An 18,158-nucleotide genomic window follows, 5' to 3' on the forward strand; every position below is an offset into this window, starting at 1 on the left:
TCCTGATCCCCTTGTTATCTCACTGCCTCTACGAATACTATGCCAACTGAATAAATCACAGCACTAGCTATGACATGACATGGTCATTTTCCACAAGTGCTGGCTAACAAATAACAAACTTCTGTAAAACATTACCATTAACTTAGCAAACCTTAATCAGCTTAGTGCAGAAATGCAGACAACGAATCTGCCAAGGCAGGCAAAGCTGGAAAGCCCCCAGAGGCAAGTGGATTGTTTGTGGTTTTTTTTTTTTTTTTTGCTCTTCTTTCTCTATATGACCAACCTTTTTTAGGGTGTCAGAGTAATGGCTAGTATTTAAAAGATATTAAATAACTGTGTTTCCACATCTTTACATAAAATGAATGTAATACTGCTAGTAACAACAGTTTACATAAAAACAAAATTATATAATTGCAACTGAAAATCCAACCACTGTATCTTATATTGCTATGGTTTCCAATAAGCATATAGTTAAAAGTGTCCAACTTTTACTCCAGAAAGGCAGTCTAAAAATCACCCTCTTTTGTACCATTCTTTCATGGACGAAGATGGCCAAAATAAGAACAATGGTATGGCTGAAGGTATTTTTCAAAATATTATCACACAGAGAGAATACAAGTAAAATAGAAACGTGGTCCTTAAAACAAGATTTTTCATTAAGTGAAGTTCATATACACAGGATATATATTTTACTTATGATATCAACCTGATACTTGACAAAGGCATCAGCACTGCTTGTCAATTAAGTCGGCAGGCAGAGGCTCTTTGCTAAACCTTCCCACCAACAGCAGTAGCCACATGTCATCGCCACGTGCCCAAAGGAAGGCTGGGCTAGAAGAAATTCCAGGGATACATTTAAGCTATAGCTCCTTTTTTTTTTTTTTTTGAGACAGTCTCACTCTGTTGCCCGGGCTAGAGTGCCATAGTGTCAGCCTGGTTCACAGCAACCTCAAACTCCTGGGCTCAAGCAATCCTACTGCCTCACCTTCCCAAGTAGCTGGGACTACAGGCGTGCGCCACCATGCCCGGCTAATTTTTTCTATATATAGTTTTAGTTGTCCATATAATTTCTTTCTTTGTATTTTTTAGTAAAGATGGGGTCTCGCTCTTGCTCAGGCTGGTCTCGAACTCCTGACCTCGAATGATCCTCCTGCCTCGGCCTCCCAGAGTGCTAGAATTACAGGCGTGAGCCACCGCACCTGGCCTAAGCTCTAGCTCGTAATACCAGCCTTCTTAAGTGTCCTTGCTTACCTTTAGAGAAGGTAGATATAAGAGCACAAATACATCCTACTAATAAAAGAACCCTGAGACAAATCTGCAATCCAATGGATGAAGATGTATAATACTGCCATTCCTTTCTATAAAGCTCTTTGTATCATAAGTTATACCTGACCATCATTTTATATTGCCTTCTCTTTTAAGGCTGAAGAAGAATGTGAGAGTAAAGGTAAAGAAATCGCTTGATTACTGGGCTTAGGAAAATTTTCAGATGCCAAAGAAAGGTCAGCATCTAGCTCCACAAGTCTTGTAAAAAATACATGGAATTAATTACAACAAAAATTGTCAGGCGGTCCTGGGGCACCAAGATGTCGTTCCTAAAGTATACTCCGTCGCGCCTGGCCACTCTGCCCCCGACCCTCGACCCGGCCGAATACAACATATCTCTGGAAACCTGGCGGGCACAAGCCGAGCGGTTGACCATAAGAGCCCAGCTTAAAAGGGAGTACCTGCTTCAGTACAACGACCCCAACCGCCGAGGGCTCATTGAAGATCCTGCCTTGATTTGTTGGACCTATGCAAGATCAGCAAATGTCTATCCCAATTTCAGACCCACTCCCAAGAACTCACTCTTAGGAGCTGTGTGTGCAATTGGGCCCCTCTTCTTCTGGTATTATGTTTTCAAAACTGACAGGGAAAGGAAAGAAAAACTTATCCAGGAAGGAAAATTGGATCGAACATTTAACATTTCATATTAAGTCTGGTAATCATGACTACATGTAGTCATGCTTAAATAAATCTTCTATTAATCATTAAAAAAAATTGTCAGGCAAGTCAGTAAAGTTTCTGTACATCACTTTGTCTGTAGCACAATAAACCAACAAAGAAATATGGATAAGATACAAACTCATATATATTTTTTTTTTTTTTGAGACAGAGTCTCACTCTGTTGCCCAGGCTAGAATGAGTGCCGTGGCGTCAGCCTAGCTCACAGCAACCTCAGACTCCTGGGCTCAAGCGATCCTTCTGCCTCAGCCTCCCGAGTAGCTGGGACTACAGGCATGCGCTACCATGCCCGGCTAATTTTTTCTATATATATTTTTAGCTGTCCATACAATTTCTTTCTATTTTTAGTAAAGACGGGGTCTCGCTCTTGCTCAGGCTGGTCTCAAACTCCTGAGCTCCAACCATCTGCCCGCCTCAGCCTCCCAGAGTGCTAGGATTACAAGCGTGAGCCACGGCGCCCGGCCAAACTCATATTTTGGTAAAGGTTTTCATGTGATTATGTAATACTGGGATATATACTAGCCATTTATTGCCTAAGTAATAGGAATAATAAAATCATCAAATCTTAGAGCTCCCAAGAGTCTACACTCGACACAACCCTGATAACCGCTGGACAGCACTCCCACACAGGTCAAAGGGCTATCTCATAGTTTTCAGCTACTCCTGTAACTTTCCTAGGAATCATGATGGGTAATCACGCTATTCCCAGGAATATAAAGTACTAAAAGTCACTAAGAAACAGACTGAGCGGCAGAGTCCTGAGCACAGGCTGGTGTTGCTGCTGCTCTCTGACCTCCTGGTGCCTGTCATAGAGCTGCAGGCACTCTATCCACTGTGACAGTGGTCATTCCCCAGCAGAAGAATTCAAGTTTGGCTACATATGGATTGACACTGACACTTAACAGAATGACTAAATTCCCTATAGGTAGTACCTATCAGGAAACTAAATCAACCCACCACAATGTAGTGCGCCTTCCAGATTAAAACAATCCTGCCTCCCACCCACTCCTTATTGAGGGAGGTGTAAAAAAGCATTCATTGGTTAGTATCTGCCCAGGTGCTAATTACTAATGAAAAGCAAGGCCATAACTATAAAGTTCAATGTCAAAGGTGTCAACTCTTAGGAAAACCACGTAGCTGTAACCAGACCTTCTTAGTTCAGTTTAAGCACAGTTCTTATTTAATTTTAGGAAATGCAAGTATAAATTTTAACTTAAATAATAAAAAAAGATAACTTTCACTGTTTCAAATTTTAACTGCCAGCAAGTCTAGCAGAAAGGGAGGTTAGACAAATCCCATGAATTTTTGTTATGTTTCCCATGATCCATTCTGCTCATATTCACATCTAAATATTTATAAATACCTTATAACAATTTAGTTCTATTGGTATATTTCTATACTTATGATGAGTTAGGTTTTTATTTGTTTAAAGCAGAAAAAGCTATACCCGGCATACCCCTGCATAGGGCAACCAGCCTGCATCTCGTTTCCAAGGGGCAGGATGGAGGCAGGTATGCCAGGCTCTGCTTGGGCCACACCCCTTACCCTGGGATCCTTCTGACACTGCAGGTAGGAATCAATCTCATTTCACAGATAAGCCAAGAGCACTTGAAGGAACTTTTGGGAAACTTTAATGATGAAAAATAACACTACATAACCTTCATCTCCTCTTTTAAACTATTCTCATTCCCTCTCTCTGCCAGTACCATTGGGCTAAGCTTAAAACATAAAAGCTAAATTCTTATTATGCAGTAGACAATAACAGGTTGAAGTAGTAACAGAAGCTGGGGCTTGAAATTTCCTATTAACTTTTTTTTCAGGTATCTACAAGATGTTACATTTTTATGTTATATAAATGTATATGTTTTAAGTAGAACAATTAAAATAGTGATGAAGTGTGACTATTTGTAGAGTGACTCTAAATGAGCATTGCTTGGTAGGTAAGAGGTGTAAGGTCAGATATGGCTAAGGAAACTGAGGCCCAGAAAAGTTTAAGCAACTTCCTCAACTTCTGGTTGAGCAACAAAAAATATTTATTATTTGTATAGTTCTTTAATGTTATTCCTAAAGTTGTATCTTTAAATTTAAGTCAATGGTTTTAAGTTTTTGAATTGAAAAGTTTGTACTTCCAAATTCTAGGGTGAAATGTAAAATATTATACATATATAAAGAGTCCAAATCAACTAATAGCCATCCCATAATTTCAAGAACATGTAATGAAATCTCAAATCCTTCCTTAGAGGTTCCTTTTGCCTCTAAAAGTAAGCCACTTCCTGCCCCCAGACCCACTTCCTGTCAGACCGTGGGTGCTTAATAAACACAAAAAGCTGACAAACCAGTCCTGTTTGTACTCATTATAATCAGAGAAAATCATGACCTGAGAATTAGAAGGGAACTTTCTGAGCAGTCACATTAAAGAGAGGGTCAGTTCAAAACCAGCCTGGGAACAGTCTGTGCTGAGGCCTCTCTACTGCTCACGGGCTAGGGCACGCACTGCTTCTGGAAGGCAGAAACTGGTTTCCGTAGGTCTGACAGATGAAATGATTGCTTGCCGTACCCAAGTTCCAAGTCTGTGCTGCACAGTAACAACACTGGTGGGCCTTTTCTGACCTGCTAATGGCATGTGAAAAGAATGCTTCTGACACTTCTTAGTTATTAATTTTAGACCCTTTTTTTTTTTTGAGTGTCCCTGACTAGGAACCAACTTCTTCCACACCAGCAAAGACATACATTATATTTGCAAATCTACTATGGGAACTAACCTAGAATTCTTAGATACCACTTTACATAGGAAAGGAGAAAGAAAGGATGTTACATTGTGCAAAAGAAACTATTCTTTCCAAAACCACAAATAATCTACATTCTTCTCATCTCCCCACGCCCAGGCAGGCAAAATAAATTCTTGTTCAAGGTCACTTTATCTAATAAACTTATGAAGTCTTGATTCTGTAACATGGGATTTCAGTTTTACTAGGTGTGTCATACATACTTCAACACCAATTTAGTTCACTGAAATGTGAAGTTAATTATATAAACTTAGGATTCCATAAAAGACAAAAGCAAGGGACAAGGCCAAGATGGCTAGTACACGTTACAATGGTTTTTAATTTTAGGCTCACAAAACAGAAAACGAAAAGGTGTATAGACTAAACTTCAATATTGACCTGGAAAGCACTATTTCCTAGTAAATTTAGAAGTCTGTGAAGAGTTTTTCCTTACCAATCTGGGGAGAGCATAGGAAACAATGAAAATGTCCTTGGCTAACCTGTTGTTTTATAGACCATATAAAATAAACCATACTTAAATCGTATGCCTTTTCTGAGATAAATCTTTGCCCCTAGCTAAGATCACATGAGCAGTAATATTTTGTGGCAGAAAACATTTCTCCTATTAAGAGCTTAGACAAGATTTATTTGACCTTGCCCAAGAAGTTTACTTTTGCCATCTAGCAAAAATAGAGCCAAGACCCCAATAACTTTTTTTAAACCCAAACTAAATCAGTAAGTTAACAAAATCTGCTTGAAAAAGCAAACCCCACCAAAACTTATACTTTTTAAACCACCCCGTTTCTGAAATTATGCGAAACTAAAAAAAAAAACCTCTTCAATTTCTACTTTGTCACAAATATGTTACATCTAGAATAGGATAATAATTTGCAGATAATTACATGATTGGGAGAGAGGACCACATGGTGCTCACTTCACAACCCTATCACTCACCCCAACTCCAGCTTCTGGTCTGCTGTATTTCCTCCTTTCAGCCTCATCCACAGCCACAGAGTATACTCTGATCCCTTAAAATGGCTACATAAAACCCCACTCAGTAGATGTCCCGTATTTCATTATGTTCATTTCCAATTTTTTTTTAATCTTGCTCTGTTGCACTGGCTAGAATGCAGTGGCATTATCATAGCTCACTGCAATCTCAAACTCTTGGACTCAATTGATCTTCCTGCCTCAGCCTCCCCTGTAGCTGGAACTACAGACATGCGCCACCACACCTGGCTAACTTTTTATATTTTTAGTAGAGATGGGGTCTCACTCTTGATCAGGCTGGTCTCGAACTCCTGTGCTCAAGTGATCCTCCCGCCTTGGCCTCCCAAAATGCTAGGATCACAGGCGTGAGACACTGTGCCCAGCCCATTTCCAATTTTCAAGTCTAAGACAGTTGCTACTAAGCCAATGACTTGTTTCCAGTTGGGTCACAGCACTCATCCCCTCCCCTAACCTGCCCCCCCCCCAAATCTTAGGAATACGGAATAATAGTGGAACTACCTGGGAACAAACAGTTGTATGTGTTTCCAAGACAGCTGCAATTTTGACTAGAGACCACCTTTAACACATTAGCTGCCTATGAGTTGTATTTAACTCACTCTAGTTTTGACCCCGGGGCCTCATGAAGCATATATAACTCACACATCTCTACCTTGAGAGCCTCGTAGTGCACAGGCAACTGAGGCTGCCATGCTGTAGCATACATGTTATGTGATGGGCGGCCCACCTGGGCAAAACCTTGCAGAAATTTTTCATTAACTTAGAAAGGATCATTTTGTTGTCTAAGTTTTTATTCTGTTTTCATAATAAAACACCATAGCCCCAAGGAAAAAGTTTGTTTTTTTTTTTGATTGGCAGTCAGTATGTTAAAACATGTGCATGGAGGGCAAGATGGCCCAGTTGGGATTAAATCTCATTCAATGCAGAACACAAAGGTAGCCCAAGACACTGTGGTGCTACCTCGGGGATCCTCGGAGAACCACTCACTGTGCTGCAGCAGGGGGGGACAGGGGACTTGCCCTCTCACTGGGATCCTCCTGACCCTACACTCAGGCATGTTGTGATGAGCAAAAGTGAAGCCTTTCTCCCTTTCTATCCCTGTAACATGCTACTAGAAAGTAAATTTTCTATTATAGAAAATTTGAAACATTCACAAAAGTAGAGAGAATAAATAGTACAATGAGCCTCCCCATACTCTCCTTCGGCTTCAACACCATTAACTTTCTAGCACTCTTCTTTCATCAACTCTTTCTACTACTTTAAAAAAAATGTTTTGCTGGCATATTTTAAGGCCATCATACATTACTTCACTTGTACAATCTTTGGTATGTAGCTTTAAAGGACTTTAAAAAATATACATAACCACAATATCACTGTCATATTCAAAATAATTTAAAACAATTCTAGAGCCGGGCGCGGTGGCTCACACCTGTAATCCTAGCTCTGGGAGGCTGAGGCGGGTGGATCGCTCGAGGTCAGGAGTTCGAGACCAGCCTGAGCAACAGTGAGACCCCGTCTCTACTAAAAATAGAAAGAAATTATCTGGCCAACTGAAAATATATATACAAAAAAAAAAAAATTAGCCGGGCATGGTGGCTCATGCCTGTAGTCCCAGCTACTCGGGAGGCTGAGGCAGTAGGATCGCTTAAGCCCAGGAGTCTGAGGTTGCTGTGAGCTAGGCTGATGCCACGGCACTCACTCTAGCCCGGGCAACAAAGTGAGACTCTGTCTCAAAAAAAAAAATAAAAATAAAAATAAAACAATTCTATAATAAAGTTCAGTATACATTCAATTTTCCCCCATTGCTTTGAAAGTACCTTTTTACATTTGATTTGTTCAAATTATAGAATGCATTTTTGCCACCTTGTTATCACACTTATCTCCACATTGCTTTGTTCAGCCAGGTTCTTAATAAAACATCCAGTTTTCTCCACCCTATCTCCCCATCTAAATCCACTTAAGAGTCTCACCCAAACAGCAATGTATTATGTAAGGGAATACTCCAACATCCCAGAAGCAACACCCTTAATTATTTAACTAAGGCAATGAAACACACCTTAATGAGAATACTGCATGAATGTACACAGTAACATGTATTTCATAAATAGTGACTCTAATCGCAGTTCTTGGAGAAAGATCATGGTTCATTGTCCAATGCAAGAGCGATTTACCAAAAATAACCAACAAAAACACATCATGTGCTGCCCACTCATAAGTCACTTTGCCCAATAGTTCTAACTCTTCACCCAACAAAGAGTTAGCAAAAGGATAAAAGTAACTCTACCTCTTGGCAAAGACTGGATGAAAATCTACAGCAGCACTCCTACCACTACTCCTTGACATTACATTAGCTATTAGTCTGTCTACAAGGTAAGCTTCTTGAGAGCAGGTCTTTCCTTCCAGGAGGGGCTGAAGAAAACACAGCTCCCTTTACAACTCCAAACAGAAAGGCTGTTTTACTTAGTCAGACCTGCACCTACTTTCCCAGGGCATTTGGCCACTAGGAGAGGATACAGTAACGTGCATTTAAGGCTAAAATACACATTAGCTGGACACTGGTTCTGCCATTCATTTAATGTGACCTTACCAAGGGTGTGGTAATCCCATAAAAGGCTCTTTTCGTTCACCGATGTATCCCCAGTACCTAAAAACCTGGCATACAGTAGTTACTCTACTTAATGAATGAATTTTATGGAGGGTTGTGGGTAGTGTTCACTGTGGCAGCAAAAAGACAAAAAGCAAGGTAAAATCCTGTTGCATTACTTTATTAAGCTGTTTAAGTTGGAGGAAAAGAATGACCATCATGAGATAGCAAAGCTTTTAATCAGATTAGAATTTAGCAGTTGCAAGGAGAACCACACAGCCCTTACTGACCAGGGCCAGGCACAAGGCCAGGTGCTTCCTGTATGTCAACTCAGCAGCCCTTGCGGGTAGACACGCAGGATCTTGTTTACAGATGAGGAGGCAGAGGGAGGTGAAGAAACCTGCCTAAGATCACCCACTAAGAGGCAGGTATGTTTACTTACCCAGTCATCCTCTACTTAAAGCAAGAATTTAAAGTTTGTCCTAGAAACAGATAATGATGCTCTTTTTTTAAATGTATTTTTAAATTAGAGACACGGTCTTGCTCTGTCGCCCAGGCTGGAGTGCAGTAGAACGATCATAGCTCACTGCAACCTCCAATTAATTCCTGGGCTCAACCGATCCTCCTGCCTTAGCCTCCCAAGTAGCTGGGACCTCAGGCACAGACCACTACACCCGGCTTATTTTTAAATTTTTTGTAGAGATGGAGTCTCACTTTGTAGCCCAGGGTGGTCTCAAACTCCTGGCCTCAAGCAATCCTCCCACCTCAGCCTTCCAAGTGCTGGGATTACTTACAGGTGTGAGCCACTGCACCCAGCTCAATGCTCTTTTTTAAAAAACCACCTTGCCTCTTCCTTTGCAGCTGGAAAGAGTGCAAATAAACAAGTATCTAGCATGGTTATAGGCAGCGATGAGTTCTATGAGGCATACAAAAGCAGGGCATGGGGTGGGCAGTGACGGAGCTCTGTTTTAGACAGGGTGGTCTGCATTAGGGATTCAATTATAAAACATCTACAGCTAGAAATTCACATATAGACTACAGCAGGTCAAAAGCTAATTTCAAACTATCAATCATAAAAAAGCAATTCATTTATATAATATTCTCTTTCCAACTCAAATAACAGGTACAAATTGCTTTCTTTTAGAATATGCCAGAAATCTGTCATTATCCAATGGCTTAGCAAGTGTGACATAAGATACTACCACTTTCTCTATAGCAACAAAGAATCGCTATAAACACCTGCCTTATTTAAAATATTACCTCAGCACCAACCATGCTTACTCCTTGGTGACAGTTTTTTACAATAGGTACCCATGCTCGGAGCCTATGAGGCACTTAACACTGGCTAACAAAACAGACTTTGTCCTCTTGAGAATAATTTTTTAAAAACTGGAACCAATTTGGATGTGTTTCCAAATTTACTAGCCTAGCCATAAAATATACACAAGGTTATAACATGTGCTCAGCAATAATTACTTGTATCCTAGAAGCAGAGGTTGACAAATTTTCTCAATAAAGGGCCAGACAGAAAATATTTTAGGCTTTGAGGGCCTTATTTGGTATCTGTTGCATGTTGTTCTTAAAACAACTCTTCAAAATGTAAAAACCATTCTTAGCTTGTAGACCGTACAAAAACAGGCCACAGTCAGATTTGGCCTGCAGATGCTAGGCCAAATGTAAAAACAATTATTTACAATATATGATACAACTGACTGTTGACACAGGCAATTTTAAGTTGATCTCTCAGGCAAAAGTGGAAAACAAAACTAGGTTGTGGAAAGTGACTACAAACTTAACAAAAAGATAAATAAAACTGATACTGACTAATTTGATCCTCTGTTCCTCTCTCTTTTATCAATAAAACTTGGGTCAATGTCAGAAATTTTTTATTTTGCTCTTAAGGTTTTCTCAAATACATTAGATTAAAAGGATAATTACTATGCTAATGAAATTTTCCATTTCCTTTGAAATAGCATTACCATTTATCTACAGGTGATAAAAAGGGCTTAATGAATAAAGAAAAGCAGAATTGACCAACTCTGCCTGAAATGCCCTTCTGCTCTCAGGCACTGGGGAGCTGGGAGCTTCCCACACCCCTCGGGTCCCAGGGCACATTTCATCTTCTGTAAGGACCTCTATTACTATACCATACTATATTGCAATTTTTTGTTTATATATCTGCCTCCCCTGAGACTGAGCACTCTTTAAAGGCAAAACCAATCTTATTTTTATTATCCCAGCAGGGAGCACATAATAGGGATTCAATACATGAGAAGGAGCCCACGTGACCAATAAGGGAATTCAGACAACTAGTACAGAGGATGGAAAAAAGATAAAATTAGGGTGCTCCCTTTTACTAAATAACCCAAACATTTCACATTGCTGTTTCTCAGAGAAGGCCTATGGACAAACTTTATCTGGTTTATAGGAACCCAAAGTTTTAGCTAACAGGTTACACTCAAAAGTTTGTTAATATCCAGAGGAAAAAACACAAAAGAAACATAAAGCTTACAGCATTTGAGGATAAACTGTTTGGATTTCACAGATAAAAGCTTTGTTTCATTTATTTTATGTTCTTTTCATTTAAAAACTTTTTTACTCCCATTTTACAGATGGCAAAACTGAGGTTCACAGATGTTAAATGGCTTGCCCAAGTACGAGTAAGTAATAAATTAGTTATGAAATTTCTCTTTTTATGTTTTCTTTGTATTTTAATCTTATTTGGAAAAATAATGTACTACACTTTATTCAAAAGTCTGTAAAAGTCACATTATAACAACACAGTGGTTTTGTGTGGTTCTTTGAAAAACTATTTACAGAAGTCTGGAAAAAGATCGTTATGCTTTATGTCAACAGGTATAGATGGCAAATATGTTAGAAGGAAAACAACTCAACTTTCTGGTCTCTTCAATAAACATTCCATATTTAATTAGCAGTGGCAAACACACATTTAGTACTTAAATTAAAAATTGGAGTAGTTGGGGAGTCCCAACTACTTTCATTTAAGTTACTACTTAAATGAAATGAAATCTATGGTGTTACTTAAATGAAATGAAATACAAAGGAAAACTCAAAATGCATTCACCAACTTCGAAAGCAGACCAAATTATATTGCTTCAGATTGCAGAGTTGAAACGTCTAAATACTGTGTAAGTAGGCACACTGAACCATCCTAAGAATTTCCAAACTGTCAAAGACACACAAAAGTGTAACTAAAAAAAATTTTTTAAAGAGTTATAATCCACTGAGTGATTCTGTTTTCCTTTCCCAAATAAGTATTAATTATTCAATATTTTGTTAGAATCACAACACTATTATTTAAGGCAATTAACTAACAAAAGAGGCCAGTATGGAAGGAACAAGAGAAGAAAAGAGGAACAAGGAATGGGATCTCTTGCTTCCCTATCATTTAACAGGGAATGTCTAGGCTCTTTTTGTCTTTAAAAACAAAGAGCCAAAATTTGAGAGACCACTGATCACAGCCAAATTAATTTCTGCTACTGGACTCTCTGCAGAGAGAAGTTCAAATCAGGGGACGCTATCTTGCATCTTAGCTGGCCTTGTCTACCCACCCAGCTATCTCTTGGTTCCCTGCCCCTAGCCATGTTCCAAATACCAATAGCAGCACCCATGGCATTTAAGCTGGAACTTTTAAGGGGGCAGCTGGGTATCCACTCCCAAACCTGTGAGAGCATTCACCTGAATGGGTACTCTGGAATCTCTCACTGGGTTTTTTTTTTTGAGATAGAGTAACTCTGGCTCTGTTCCCCGGGTAGAGTACAGTGGCATCAACATAGCTCACTACAACCTCAAACTCCTGGGCTCCAGAAATTCTCCTGCCTCAGCCTCCCGAATAGCTGGGACCACACGCCACCACATTCAGCTCATTTTTTCTATTTTTGGTAGAGATGGGGTCCTGCTCTTGCTCAGGCTGGTCTGGAACTCAAGTGATCCTCCCACCTCAGCCACCCAGCGTGCTAGGATTACTGGCATGAGCCACCATGCCTGCCCTCACTGGGCTTCCTGACTGGGGTGCAGGAGAAAGGAATCTATAGACACTGCTCTTTTCCTATTAAATTATCAGCAGTTCTCAAACTTTGGTGTGCATAAGAACCATCTGGAGAGCTTATAAAGCACAGGCACCCAGAGCATACCTCACCCTAGAGATGGATGGAAAGTCATTAGTACTTCGAGGGACCCAGGAATTAATAGTCTCCAGATAATTACATACACCAAAATTTGAGAACACTGCACTAAATTAACCCTATCTTTTAGCTTTATGTTGGTATAGTGTATACAGAGTTAGGAGAAATGCAGAAGCTACTGGATTATTTTAACTTATTTGCATTTTAAAATACTATAATTTAAGGAGTCTGATACTTTTATATTGGGGGGGCAGTGGTTATAATAAAGAAAGCAAGGACTTCTTTCATCAATCAGTCACAGATTTAATAACAACATGTACAAATTCAGACTCTCAGCCTTCTCCCACGCCTGGGCCTTTTCCAGGACTCCTTATCTCAGTGATGGCTCCACTATCCATCACTTATGCAAGCCAGAAACCGGAAGTCAGCCTGGTACTGCCCTTGGCCCTGCACATACAATCCATCATCAAGTCCTATCAATTTCCCCTACCCAAGGAGCTCCCAAAGGCATCAACATCTCTGTTCCCACCACCACCTCTGCTGCTGCCTGAGCTACTTCAATGGTCACGGCATCCACCTCACCTCCTCCTGCCTCCTACTGATTCTTACATTAGAGACTGCAGTTGACTTTGTATTTTTTAAATTTTTTTATTACTTTATGTTTTAAATTTTTTTACTGCAGCATATTACAGGGGTACAAATGTTTAGGTTACGTATATTGCCCTTGACCCACCCGAGTCAGAGCTTCAAGCGTGTCCATCTCCTAGACAGTGCGCACCACACCCATGAGGTGTGTACATACCCACCCCCCTCCTCCCCCCTGCAGTTAACTTTCTAAAAGGCAAATCTAACCATGTCACCTCCTTCTAGTCAAAACCCTGAGTTAAGCTCAAAAATGCCTGAGAAAGGCCTACAAGGCATGGCCTGACTTGTCTTCCTCTCTAGCCACACTGGTCTTCATGTGGAACCCTAAACTAACTCATAGTACTCCCTCCCACCTCAGGGCCTTTGTACAAGTTGTCCCACTGCCTGGTGAGTTCATGTTCTCAGGATGCCTTCCTGACTGCACCCAACACCCACGAATCATCACATACACTCAGGCCTTCCATACCCCTCTTCAGGGACACTTGCTGGAGCTGCAGTTCTACACTTACTCTGTGGTTACTGTCCAAACCAGACCGCAAATCCAAGATAATAGGGACTGTTTCAGTGTCTACAATTTGGTAGCCTCAAAACCTTGCATAGTGAAACTCAGGAAACATATACTGGATTAATAGATGAACATATAGATTCACTGTGCCTTACAGTGATTAAGACAAATCACTAATTCTAGTCAGTACTTCTCACTGCCACGTAGCAAAATCTTAGCTCCCTAATTCACCATCTGCCCATCACAAAGGAGAAAAGGTGGAAATAAAATGTATTCAGTAAATTCTGCCCGTTAAAATATTTAGTGAAAAAGGCTATGTATTCCCAAAGAGGCAAGGTAATCTCAGAAATCACCTTAAAATTTTAGCACAGGTAGAACACTTTGAACACACTTTCAGAGTTTTCCTAATGAAAGGTAAATCTACTTTTACATTAGAAACTCCTATAACAACACTTTAGAAATGAACAGGTAAGGCATCTGTTGGTGCCACTGAAAGGCAGTTCAACTCTTAAGATCTGGGCCTTAAACACAACACCCTTTTCCCTCCTAAGCTTGACTGCACGGGTTTTCCTTTCCAATTCCCCACGTCTCCTTTCTAGCTCAATGAACAAAGCAAGCATAGGAGGGAAAAAGGAAGGAAAAAGGAGCTCTAGTCACCCTAACATGAAGGGGTGGGCACAGGGGCTGCTTCCGGAACCAGCAACCTGAACACCAACCCCTATACCTCTGCCCAAATGAGGGGAACCCACAGGCCAAACAGCACACTATGTCCTTTGAACAGAGAAGAGGCACCCTCTAGAACCCCAAATCATTCTCCTTGGAAGTCTGTCAGTCACACGTGAATGGAGCCCCAAAGCAGCTATGGGAAAAGCAAAACCAGACAACAGGTCACAGCTGCTCGTCTGCCTGGAGTGTGGGGCTGATCAGATCCCCACACAGCCCGAGTAAGATTCAGCTGGAATGTTACTTCTCAACAGTTTGTCCATCACCCCTTCAGATGGTTTTCCTCTTAACTGTGTCACACATTACCAAGGCTCTTTCCCTCTCTGAAGGCACTCTTAGCAAGTTTTCTAGCTCCCATTTATTTCAGCGTTGGCCTGTGTCTTCATTCAGGTCCCTGACATTAACCTTCCAGAGGACAAAAGATCTGTCTCACCCTCCGTACAGGTCACGCACGTCCTTGCTGAACGAATGAACACTCAATCTTTTTAATAAATGGTGCTTTGAGAAATAGTATTAGGAGAAAACACAGCAAATGAATATTATTTCATTTTTACTGTTTTATGAATAAGGTCATCCACTCAGTTTAGACAATCCATCAAAAATAATACTTTGCCTGCTGAATTGATTCAAGAGTTACCAGCAGCAATGGATCAGGTGGAAGCCCAACTATTCCAATGTATCCATCCTTTTTAGTGTGTTTGCCCCTTAATCCTGTTGTTAAACATTCAATCCCAGAGAAGCAACCTAACATTCTTAGTTTGGGTTTGAATAATTAGAATCAATAGCCCTTTGTTAAAAGGACACATCCATAGAGCTGTTTGTGGACGCTTCATTTTAACATTTACTGAGGCAGCAAAAAACCCTCAAGCCAAAACAAAGCTAACCAACTGTATTCTCTACAACAGCCTTAGAAACACCATATCCAAATATGTACAAGCTCTAAGCTTTTCTCAGTGATCTGTGGGATGGCCCTAATATAATCCACACAAAGAAAGGATTGGTGTCTTTATTTTATCTCTAAGACCCTCCTTCCCCAAAGCGGGGCAGGTAGGAATTTCCCATGGCAGACAGTTATGACTCACTTAAAAGGAGACCTCTTAAAAAAGTTTGAAAATTGTAACCGTAGATATTATACAAAACTTAGTCTTTCAAAAAGTTACTCTAGCTCTAATATATGAGGTGATGGCTATGATCCTTCCTTAGCAATTTAACAACTATCTTACAATATGGTATGGGAAATTAGACTGTCACAAAACAACAAATATCGTTATGATTCCACCTCTATGAGGTACCTAAACTCAAGCAGTCAACTTCCTAGATGTAGAAAGTAGAAAGGTGATTGCCAAGGGCTGAGGGGAGGGGCAAATGGGGAGTTAGTGTTTAAGGGTACAGAGTTTCAGTTTGGGATGATGACATTCTGGAGACAATGGTGGTAGCACATCAGTGTGACTGTACTTAATGCCACTGAACTGCACATCTAAAAACGGTTAAGATGATAAATTGTATATTAGGTATATTTTACCACAATAAAAAAGAAAAAAATAAAAGAAATTACTTTATTATGAAAAATAAGAAAAGTAGCGACTGGCTTACTTTTTTCTGAGTGCTATCTTAACAGCTGAGCTCTGCACCTTTTCTTTTAGTGAAATAAAGAAAACCACACCAGGAACAGTAATCCCGTGACCAATCCCCTGCATACCACTGTACTGAGCCCAGGGTAAGGGGCTGTATTTAGGTCAGTTTCATACCACAGGCATTATAAAGCCTGGACGTCAGGTGTAACTTTTAAGTTTGAAATTTAAAGGATTTGTGTAACTTAGGCAAAAACCATATTGGCTTCTGAATCTATTACCATATTAATAGTCATTTCTTTAACATAATAGTAAAGACCTCTAATGAAGAACTTCTTTTAGAGAACATAGAAAAAAGCACACAGGCCTTGATTACAGAAGCAACTTATTTGAAAAACCAGAAATAAATTCCCTATATATCTTCAACTGCAATTTTTAATGAATACTGATATTTTGTCTATTGTGATTCAAAACTCAATTAAAAAATGTTAATCCCTCTCCCGGGTGTCTACTCGCCAATGTTAAAGCAGGTAGAATATATTCAATTTTCTAAGAAATGCCAGTCACGAAGAACCCGCCTTGTTCTTACAACACCCCAGGCCTGGCCAGCAATCAACACAATCAGATTCCACCGGGCAAGGGTGCAGGCAGAGCCGCCTTTTAACCAGCTGACCCGGGAAGAGCTCAAGGAGCCTCCTTATCAAACCCCTCGGGCTGCCTTCATGTGCAATTCAAGTCCATTGGTAACTCAGAGATAGAAATCCTGCCACAACCAGCACATATCCCAGTTAACAGGGATGGCTTCACCAGCCTGGTGGAAAACGACTGTAACGAAGCTGGAAGGCAGCTTCACAAAGCCAGGGTCTCCTCTTCCAAACGCCCCTCAAATCGCCCCGGGGGATGTGGGCTGCCTCTGGTTTTCCACACTTGAAGGAACTCTGAGAGCTGGTGTAGGTGGTCGGAAGCCACCTGAGTCTCCCTGCGATCTGGACTTTTTAAGAAACTTCCAAGTTGCATTAGCATACACTTTTAAAACAGAGGGTGTAAAAAAACGGGCCTCTAGTTTTTAGGAAAGAACGTAACTACTGGGGAGGGGGCTCACAAAGACGACTGTGGAGAGAAAAGCATCAAAATCTTATTTTCTCAGCGTTCCGCAAAAGGCTGGACAAGTGACAAAGAGGAGCGACGATGCTATTCCAGTGCCCTTAGCCGTTTAGAAAGCGCTGCTCCACACCTCGCGCAGGTAACTCCCCGGGAAATACAGCCGGACGCACCCGACCCGGCCCAGAAACGGGGCCACTTACTGGTTTCGGCATCTTCGGTTCCTGATGGTTTCCTCAGTTCTCCGGAAACACGACTCTCCAGCAGCAGCCGAGACGCTTCTCCCCACCTGCAGGCAGAGCGGAGCCTTGGAGCGCGGCGCAGCCCTGGCGCCCGCCCCGCGCCCGCTTAAGAACCGGCCCGCCCGGGCTGAGTCACCGCCCCGCCCGCCGCGCGGCCCGAGGGGAGGGGAGGGGAGGGGGCGGGGGCGCGGCCCGGGGGGAGGGGGCGGGGGCCGCGGGGCGGGGCAAGACGGGGCGCGGGGCTGGGGAGAGACTCCCGGCGGGGCCCGGGGCCAGAGCCCGCCGAGGCACTTCTCGGGGCTGCCCGGAAGCCCGCGAGGGGCTGAGACAGAGCAAGTTTCACTTTGTGTAGCAACCGTTGCCCCAGGGCTGAAACCGCAACCGTCGAACCTTTGAGAAACACTTTTTAAAAATTGTAACCGCCCGGACCCGCCGAGGGACGGCGCGGAGCCGGAGCGCGTCCACGCACCTGGGCTCGGCTTTTACTTGAGGAGGGGAGCCGCGGTCAGAGTGGGAAGAGGAAGGTCGCGCGACGGCCGCGCGGGCAGGTTCAGCTCCACCTGCCCAGCGCGTCGGCCCGGCTGGGACCCCGAGCCCGGTCCCCGCCAGGCTGCCCCTCCGCCCGGCCCGCTCCGCCCCGCAGTCGAGGAGCCCCGGCCTCTGGCGCCGCGGAGCGCGCGGCGCGAACCCGCCCGGCCCGGCCCCTCCGCCCGCCGACCCCGGCCGCGCGCCCCGCTCACCCGCGACGCCTGCAGTGCCCGGTGCGCTCCCCGCGGTCTGAGCGTCTGACCCGCGCGCCGCGGCCCGCGCTCCCGAGAGGCCCTGGTGGGGCGGGGTCCCGGCGCCGCGCCCCTCTCGCCCCGCC

General features: G+C 42.4%; 2 protein-coding genes across 3 annotated transcripts in view; one reads left to right on the forward strand and one right to left on the reverse strand.

Moving 5' to 3' along the window:
* EZR (ezrin) overlaps positions 1–18,123 on the reverse strand; it is a 52,816-nt gene extending 34,693 nt beyond the window's left edge. The window contains exons 1-2 of one of the 2 annotated variants that reach the window (XM_045544658.1): positions 18,034–18,123; positions 17,255–17,340 (exon numbers count right to left, since the gene is read on the reverse strand). In XM_045544658.1, the coding sequence (XP_045400614.1) occupies positions 17,255–17,266 (12 nt within the window). In that variant the 5' untranslated portion in view covers positions 17,267–17,340; positions 18,034–18,123. Of the gene's footprint in view, positions 1–17,254; positions 17,435–18,033 lie in introns of those variants that run through there. The other variant, XM_045544659.1, reaches the window with a different exon arrangement.
* Positions 1,565–2,040, forward strand: LOC123633420 (NADH dehydrogenase [ubiquinone] 1 beta subcomplex subunit 4-like). The gene has a single exon (XM_045544661.1). The coding sequence runs from the start codon at positions 1,587–1,589 to the stop codon at positions 1,974–1,976; it is 390 nt and encodes a 129-aa protein (XP_045400617.1). The 5' UTR covers positions 1,565–1,586; the 3' UTR covers positions 1,977–2,040.
* Positions 18,124–18,158: the final 35 nt, after the last annotated feature.

This window comes from Lemur catta, chromosome 2 (genome assembly GCF_020740605.2).
Source record: "Lemur catta isolate mLemCat1 chromosome 2, mLemCat1.pri, whole genome shotgun sequence".
NCBI lineage: Eukaryota > Metazoa > Chordata > Mammalia > Primates > Lemuridae > Lemur > Lemur catta.